General features: G+C 41.8%; 1 protein-coding gene across 1 annotated transcript in view; it reads right to left on the bottom strand.

The window, feature by feature from the left end:
- Positions 1-468: 468 nt before the first annotated feature.
- Positions 469-9,682, bottom strand: part of LOC124711822 — a 12,593-nt gene continuing 3,379 nt past the window's right edge. The window contains exons 2-3 of the mRNA XM_047242049.1: positions 6,266-6,365; positions 469-921 (exon numbers count right to left, since the gene is read on the bottom strand). Coding sequence (XP_047098005.1) covers positions 593-921; positions 6,266-6,365 — 429 coding nt within the window. The 3' untranslated portion in view covers positions 469-592. The remainder of the gene's footprint in view (positions 922-6,265; positions 6,366-9,682) is intronic.

Below are 9,682 nucleotides of genomic sequence, written 5' to 3'. Positions count from 1 at the left end.
GACATATAGCTCATTTCTCTGAAATATTACCAAGAGGTCAGCCAAGCTAAACGTCCTGATATGGGGGACGTAACATCAACAGTGTTGTGTTGTCACACTTTATGAGACACTCAAGAGGGATCTGGTATTGTTGCTGGACACTGGCACAAGGACTGGTGATAAGGAAGCATCTTTCCTCACCTTGTTGGCGAAACACTTGCTATCTCCGAGACGAGCTCCATCTCAAAGAAATACATTAGCGACCTCTGCTATGGAGCGGTTCCCCCATCAAGTAACTGCATCATATTCTATGCAGAATAAGATCCATAATACATGTGTGTCTTATTTCTAAATATTAAAGCTGCTGCCGACACAGTATAAGCTGCTTATCCACAACAGTGTAAAAGTAAGATATACGAAACTTATTGAGTGTAGCGTGGATCAGGACCTGAGTGGGAAATGATGAGGGTGTAATAAATAAATCGGAAATTGAATTTCTCCACAGTTATTTTTATTTGACTACTGAAGTATTAAAGCCAGTACTATACAATATTAGTAACACAGAAGGCACTAGAACATTGTCATAATGAATTTGCAGAACGGTTCGTCTTCCTTATCCAGCATAGGGGAGAACTCCAGCGGCAGCAGCATGTGGGTAAGTCCCAGCAGTGTACGGATAACCGTTTATCCCTGCCGTGTAGGGGTAGGCGCCAGCAGCGGTGTAGGGGTGGGCAGCTGTATTGTAGGGATATGTTCCAGCAGTGTAGGGGTATGTTCCAGCTGTGTAGGGGTATGTTTTGGCTGTGTAGGGGTAGGTTTTAGCTGTGTAGGGGTAGACATCAGTCAAGGGGTTGTAGGCTGCCGAATAGGGGTAGGCTCCTGTGTAGCCCAGGGCGGAGTAGCGGCCAGCCACGCCAGAATAGTACGGGTTGTAGGCTGCCCCTGCAAATAAAAAGACACACTATTACCGCCAGGGTAAAGAGACGACGTTAGGCGTTATCAGTGCCACCAATGAGTAACATGAGTTATTCAATGTGACGCATCGCCTGTGCGTCAATGATTTCATAAATATAGAACTCCAAAAGTATGGGAGGCATAAATATCCATATATTAGTTACATGTCTTTAGTATAATGCGAAATAATAATCTAATATTTAGAAATTATTGAAGTTTAGTCTGTTTCGAATGCAAAGGAAATATAAGTGAACTGACTTCTAACTGGTATTGCACTCGTATTAAAACGAAATGACGCTGTATTGTAAGTGTAGCCGTTATATACACATTTCTTTTAAATTTTTTTGCACTTAACATTTACCATCTACTGGAAGATATATGCTTCAAACTTTTCCGAAGTACTGTTGGATAATTACAACATATCTCTGCGTTACGTTAGTCCATTTTTTATTTCCCTTCTAATTCTGGCACTACCATTACAACAACGATTCTGCAGCTGGTACCCTGACATAAATCTGGTACCAATTAAAAAAGCAAACAGAAAGGCGCTATAGATTTCAAATTTCGTTCTTCGTCTTCATACCCTGGTACAACCGCACTATCTCTCGTTTCCGAAACTGACGCTGTTTCTCTGATGTAATACATAGTCTTACTGTCTGCATACTTTTCCTAGAGTCAAAGAAATCCTAAACCAGTAGCTACGTTGCACTATACAACATGAGCATATTTGGAACGTTATGCCAAGTATACACGCTGGGAATTCCTCATTGATTCTTTCTAAGAAAATATTTGACTTTCACAATAATGTTATAATACAACGCATCAAAAGGAAATGAAAGTGTAAATTACAGTCTCTCTCAGCGCAAACTGTACATTCTACTATCACAGTTCTTCAGCTAGTCCGTCTTGAAATAATGTCTGACTACAAATAACTTTCGGTTTCCGTTAGCTACTGAACAACGGACTGATAGTATTTCATTGACCTCAGTTAACGATAAAAATCTCGTGCAATATTGATGAAGAATCTTCTTCTTCTGCATCGTTTCTGTTTAGTTTAACATAGTGGAGGATACTTTTCCAATTAAGAAAATGGACGACAAACAATCTACAAATTTTGAGACAATTTTATTATCGACTAGCAGCTTTCCTCGATGAAGATGATCCTTATTCAGAGTAATTTTCTTTTAATAAAAACAAAGATTTTGTGTTGTTGATGGCAACATGTGCTATTTTATTATTCTTTAATTATCATTCTGAAATCACATTTTATCAGTGTGACCATTACAGTTCAATAATGTGCATAATATAATCCTGAATTTACTTACCGAATTTTTTAGTATCGCACCTCTCAGCTTAACTTATTGAGCTTTTGTGTTCCACGAGCAATTTTTGTTTTCCACTTCAATATCTACCCATTTCTCCTCTTTCTCTTATTTTGTATCAGTTTGCACCTATACTGTGTTACAGCCGCTGTGTTATAATAATAATACTCTCCAAAATCACTCGTGTTAACAGGTGGAATGAAAGATAAAGACTAAGATATTTCTGTAATCTTTGTTTATGAAATTAGTAGATTCTAACATGGAAACATAATATGGATCATAGATACATCTTTGCACGAATGCCCGTGTATTTCCGAGTGACTGAAAAGAAGTTTGTTGCAAGCAGTTGTTAATTTTTCTTCTGGTGAACATAACTGTGGATCACTATGTGTACAAAGAATCATTCTCCCACCAGGGTATCGCGTCCTGTACTAATCTCGCCAAGCCAGAGCAGAAACATCCTTAGTAACTTGTTCTATGATTTCTAATATCTGTGTTCGCCTCCAGTATTTGTCCTCTAGAGTTTCTTCTAGATTCGCGGAAGCTGTTCCCTGACATCGTCACTTACGTCCCAACACCATACTCTTTTCTCTAAATGGTATGTACCAACATGTATTGTATTGTGTATTTAAACCGGGAGCCTACAAACGACGGAGTGGCTTTGCCCCGCCATAGCCCTCAGTGGTTCACAACCCCACAACAGGCCACAGAAGCACACCGACCCCGCCGCCACCCCACACCGAACCCAGGGTTATTGTGCGGTTCGGTCTCCAGTGCCCCCCCCCCCCCCCCCTTCCTGGAACGTGTCATCGTCTCATACCAGACGAGTGTAACCTCAAATGTTTGCGTGGTAGAGTAATGGTAGTGTGTGTGTACGTGGAAACGGTGTTTGCGCAACAATCGCCGACACATTGTATCTGAGGCGGAATAAGGGGAACCAGCCCGCATTCGCCGAGGTAGGTGGAAAACCGCTTTAAAAACCATCCACAGGCTGGTCGGCACACCGGACCTCGACACTGATCCGCAGGGTGGATTCGTGTCGGGGAACGGCACGCCTTCCCATTCGGGAAGCAGCGCGTTACACCGCGCGGCTAGCCGGGTGGGCTGGTCTGTACCATGTAACATTTTCCTCGGCGGTCCTGCCAAGAACAGAGAAGTGCTCGGTTTGAAGAAAGACTGAGGTAGAGATGAAGTATTTCTCCTATGCTGTGTACCATGTGTATCAAAAATTCAATTAAAAGACAAAAGTGTCACGTGCAGAATTAAAAATTCAGTGTGAAATTGTGCGAATGATAAGCTCCATTAATTAAATTGATTGTGTAAAAGTGTTAGAGAGTAGCTGAAATGAGATTATCGACAAACCTAGAACCAAAATTGGAGACAAAGTGTTTGATGAAGCGAAGGAGTTACGCTCCACTGAAAGGAGATTAACGCATGGCGCAAGAAGCAAGGTGGTTACAGGAAATAGACCAGCGCAATCGAGGAGAGCAATCTTCACCACTGTAGGTCTACCACTACGGAACATTGGTCTCTACCAGCGAAAGTTATTTCTGAGAACTGTGTATGGAATACAGAATTGTACAGAAGTGAGTCGTGGGCTGCCAGGAAACCAGAGATGAAGATAGCATTACAGGGGAATGCTGAAAATTAAAATTAGAAATGGGGATGTTCATCGCAGAATTGGAATGGTAAGAAGTATGTGGAATTTACTAATTATATGAAGAAACAGGATGATATGGTAAGCGTTAAGACTAAAAGGAATGATTTCCGTGGTACGAAACGCAAGTTAAGAGCGCAAAAATAATACGGGGAGACTAAGACATACATGCAACAAATAACTGAGAATGTTAGGTGCAAGTGCTGGTCTGACAAGGGAGATGCATGACTTCAAACGCTCAAATATGCTCTGAATATAAATCGTTCATCCCAAAAACAGTGGTATTAGCCATTCGCATTCAGGACGCATCTGTTTTCTGCTATTGTCATATCTGGTCAGGCCATAAAGATCGTACCCTGGTAGGTGAATATTTTCCGAACAAGAATGTTACGCTGAAGGTAGTGATACCACTTTCTGATGTGTACTTGTTTAGGCAATACGAGTTCCACATGAAAAGGATCGTTGATTATCTGAGACTACAACGTGAAACACCACAAATAAAGTTACGTGAAAGACATTTCATCATCAGTCTTCAGTCAAGTTTTCTGCAGTGACGTACAAGCCTAATTTCCATTCTATGTGGCAAAAGTCAGATTATGACATTTACATATCAATATCATCGTCTGTAAATGTAATTCTTTAATGTTGGACTACTTAAACGCAGACGTGATACTGAATGACAGAAGAAAACAGAATTTAATGAGACGTGCATATTGTTCCGTTCCAGTTTGCTTTGACCACTTGAATGAAAACCCATACACAACTTGAAGACTGAACGGCTGTGCAACTCTGTCAGGTCAGTAGAAAAATTTCACATAGAGCAGTTATTTTAAGCAGAAGGAAGTATAACCATCAGTCACGACATTACAATGCGTGTTGTTTTGGTTCTATTATATCAATATTTTGATTCCTATCTTAGACTTGGAGCAGGTACAGTTTGGCAAGCACGAAAACAAGCAGTAGAAACTCTCGCTGTGTGTAGGCAGGCATTATCTTGTTGAAATGTAAGGCCAGGATGGCTTGGAAAGAAGGACAATAAAACGTGACGAACAACATCGCTGACGTACCGCTGCACTGTGAGGGTGCCGCTGATGACAACCTAAGGGATCCTGGTGCGAAAAGGAATGTACCCCAGACCATCGCTGTTGACTGTCAGGCCATATGGCGGGCGACACTTGGTTGGTAGGCCACTGCTGTCCGGTGCCTCTGCAGACACGTCTTCACTGAAACTTGTCAGAACTGTGTGCCGCACCGAGACTCGAATTCGGGAGCTTTGCCTTTCGCGGGCAGGTTTGGAAGGTAGGAGACGAGGTACTGGCAGAAGAAAAGCTGTGAAGACGGGGCGTGAGTCGTGCTTGGGTAGCTCAGTTGGTAGAGCACTTGCCCGCGAAAGGCAAAGTCCCGAGTTCGAGTCTAGGTCCGGCACACAGTTTTAATCTGCCAGGAAGTTTCATATCAGCGCACACTCCGCTGCAGAGTGAAAATCTCATTCACGTCTTCACTGGTCATCGGCGATCACTTTGGAGCATGCATGACTCATCAATGAAGACAATTCTACTCCAATTAATGAGATTCCAAGCCGAAGACGCGTCTGGAGACACCCCAGACAGCTGTGGGATACCAGTCTGTGTCGCCCGCCATGAGTCCTAACTGCCAGGACGATGGTCTGGGATGCCATTTCTCTTCATTGCTGGACCACTTAGGTTGTCACCTGCGGCACACTTACAGCACAACGGTACGTCGACGATGTTCTAAATGCAGTTTTGTTGCCTTTCATGGCAAGCCGTCCTTGCCTCACATTTCAGCAGGAAAATGTTCGCCCACCCACGACGATAGTTTCTACTATTTATCTTCACTCTTGGTAAACGCTGCCTTCGACAGCAAGATCTCTGAATCTCTTCCCAACTCAGAACGTTTGGATCACTATGGGCAGGGCCCTCCAATCAGCTCTGGGTTTTGACGATCTAACGCCCCAACTGGGCAGACGTTGGCATGATATTTTTCAGTAGGACATCCAACAACTCTGTCAATCAATGCCAAGCCGAACAACTGCTTGCATAAGGGCGAGAAATGGACCAATGCGTTATTGACTTGTTCGATTTGTGAAACTATTTCTCTTGAATGAATCACCCAAATTTTCTGAAATTGTAATCGTTTGTTTGTTTGTGTGTGTCTATCACATCTATCAGTTTCCGTCCCATTCGGATAATTTCTACGAGGTGCACTTTTTTCTTCTTTTTTCTTGCCGTTTACAAAATGGCAGGAAAAACGCATATGAAAGCGTATGTATCTCGAATGAACATATTGTACACGTTATTACGTCTAACGTGCGATGATTTTAGGAGTTCCGTACCTGTGACCAGGGGGTCGACCGTCTTCTTGGATCTCTGGACGCTGGTGTCTTCGGCAGGGCCGGCCAGGGCGGCGCCCGTCACGGCACACAGCACTAACACCTGAAACACAGAGTGCCAGCATTGTCACGGGTTCTGCAGGATAAAACTACAGCAACTTATTAAGACAGGGGCAGGGGACCCAGTTACAAGGAATCGGCATCCGGCAAAATCCGACGCCAACTTGGTCAGCGACGTCCAGTATGAGGAATATGCGATCACTGGCAGTCACAAACCGCAAACAAACTCTTCTAACAAGCAGGTGTTTCTGTGGTGCCAGGGCAAAATTAGTAGTTAAAGAGAAGTTGAAGAGAAACAAAACACGATAAAAAAATTTCAGCCAGTAAGCGATCCAATTCAACCTTTCAATCTAAGAAGTTTCCGACAGTAAGAGGATTGTAACAACAATCTTAAAGTATCCAGGAACAGAATAAAACACCCTTATGACTTGTAGTGCACGCAAAGGACAGGACTGGAGTAACGACTGTGGCCGGCCGGTGTGACCGAGCGGTTCTAGGCGCTACAGTCTGGAACCGCGCGACCGCTACGGTCGCAGGTTCGAATCCTGCCTTGGGCATGGATGTGTGTGGTGTCCTTAGGTTAGTTAGGTTTAAGTATTTCTGAGTTCTAGGGGACTGATGCCCTCTGAAGTTAAGTCCCATAGTGCTCAGAGCCATTTGAATTTAACGACTGTGGACGTACTGATGCACTCTTTAATGGGGACACTGTGAATGTGCCGAACTCTTAGGCGTGGATTCGTGGCGCCTATTTTCTTAAGTTTAAGGGTTTTTACGTAGCTTTAATATTTTCTTAGTTACCTACAGTTAATGTTCGACCAGAGTGGCTAAGATTATATAAGAGTAAGGAGAAACAAAATCGTCGAGACATAGTACAAACTATTACGGTATATTGATAATTTTTACTTATGGACCGTCTGACAGCAACTGAATAAAACACAATTTTAGTGCCATACGCGTTTCGCCTTTATTTTCTGCAAGGCATCATCAGTGGTCTCGAATATGTACATATGTTAGCTATTTTATTTACATTGAAACATTATTATTTACATTAAAACATTATTTACATTAAAACAAGCGTTCAGTGCATAGTACTGTGGAATGTGGAAAAAACCACAAATTGGCGTTCATAAGAAGAAGAACAACACCAAAAATGCAACAGGAGCGTAATAAGTAAGATATTGTCCACGCAACCTGTAAGTACAGTTCAAAACATTACTACTTAATAGGAAATATCAACCACCAGAACTGTCTATAACCTATAGGCACAATGACAAAAATGTGAATAAAATAGCTAACATATGTACATATTCCAGGCCACTGATGATGCCTTGCAGAAAATAAAGGCGAGCTGTCAGACGGTCCATAAGTAAAAATTATCAATATACCGTAATATCACACGCAACTGAGGAAGAAAGGACTATAAAAGTTGAAGATAGTACAAACTATGCCATAAAGTGACGAAATTTTTTTTACAGTTGTTGTATAAGCGAAGAAACAATTAGACTCGGGCGTTCTCATTCACATTCGCATGGCATTCGATTGCAGATTTGATTATGTTTCTGATTACTGTTCATAGGTGAATTAATGTACCAGTGAGTGTATGTTGAAAATATAATAAGAAATCAAAATGTTATTCAAAGCTGTGTGTTTTATTTATGGAATCCCAGTCACAATTTAATTTCAAAAATATTGTGAGACAAGTGGCTGATGTTAAAGACAAGACTTTTGTGTGAGACTTTTAGTCGGCTTCGCCGACATTTAATCATGCTGTATATCTGAAAAATCAGTCTGCAATTTTCGAGGTTACTTTAAAGAAGTATGGTAATTTTCCTGAGAGGCGTCACGGCAAAGTATTTTCAGCGACGTTACTCAAATCTGACAAGCTGAAATCTCAGATAACTTTGGTTTGGAGTCGATCTGTTTTATGAAAGACATTTATTAACATTAATTATGACATATGTTTCATCTCATTAGCATTTCATAACAATGTATGACTCAAAGATATAGCGGGATCTCATTACAGCTTCGTGTAGGATTACACTGATATCCCTAAATAAAAGTAACCGTAATATGCCACCAGGAACAGTATTCAAGCGTGAGCAGGAAAATCTAAAAAATAACTTTTTGTTTATATTTCATATTTAGTTATTGTTTCTTTCACCCAAATTTCAAATGTATGTGACAGGCATTATGTATCACTTGGCATCCATAGTTGGAAATATGTCACTATATTGGGAGTACAGAACCTCTGAAAATAATCCGAATCGTTACACAGCTGTCGCTGCCTAATGGGCTGGTCGCAAGCAACGAATGACCCAACCCAGCGAATTGGCGGTTGCTCAAATTTATCGACCGACATGGCACCGGAATCATACTGATGTAGTATTTGCACTACGTGCTGAAATGATGGGTCGGACTCTTTCGGAAACTGTTCTCTGACATCAGCTACATTGTAGATGATCACATCACACAGCATAACACATGAATCAAAAGCACCATAATTACTTTTGAATTTGCATTTCCTCGTTATACCCAGCTAATCTGTTACCCACTCGCGATAAGTTTGATCTGACCTTCTCTTGCAATGAAAGAATTGGTACCAAGCTGCCACAATTTCTGAATGAGGCGAAACACAGCACTTCCTACCGTTGACAAAGAGTAATGTAGCTTCACAGTGCTTGGTACGTTGTGAGCAATTACGTTGGGCTTCAAACTGTTGCAACCGCTAGAGCCATTCATCTTGTTGTTCGTTAAACTGGCGAAAAGGAGGTATGGCACTCGGAGCTACAGTAGGAGACTGCTGCACTATATTGGTGGTTTGAGCTGTGAGTAGCTGCTATACCACGTTTAGCAATGTGGCAATTTGCTGAGAATAAAATTGAAACATCTGTGTTAGCTGCGTTTGCATCTAACACTTGCAGCTGAGGTGCTTGAGCAGGGGGTGGGATTGGTGGATTGTTCATTTTGGACTATGCAAATGCATTAAACAGACAATGCAAGCAAGAAAATTAAGCGCACAAGCAAAGTGTAGCCCACTGCCCCCCCCCCCCCCAAAAAAAACAAAGACTACATTCATCCAGTATTTGGGGATGAGAGCGCTTAGCGACTTCCAGCAAAGTTTACACAATTTGAAAGCTTTTCGAAACTTGTTCTTGTTGATGCCCTCCACAAAATAATGGAAGGAAAAACGTTTATCGCTTGCTATATTTTCGGTGTTCATGCAGTACAGCTTTAGCATCAGGCATGACGTTTTAATTTATTTCCCCAACAGTTCTTACGTGAACATATAAAAGAATTATAAGTTCCTTGATTAACCAAGTCTGTTCATTAGCCTGCAGGTTCAGTACTTCGAAACGACAA

The sequence above is a fragment of the Schistocerca piceifrons genome, chromosome 8 (genome assembly GCF_021461385.2).
Source record: "Schistocerca piceifrons isolate TAMUIC-IGC-003096 chromosome 8, iqSchPice1.1, whole genome shotgun sequence".
In the NCBI taxonomy this organism is placed as follows: Eukaryota; Metazoa; Arthropoda; class Insecta; order Orthoptera; family Acrididae; genus Schistocerca; species Schistocerca piceifrons.
Note: the sequence above shows the minus strand (reverse complement) of the source record. Positions and strands in the feature narration are given on the sequence as shown.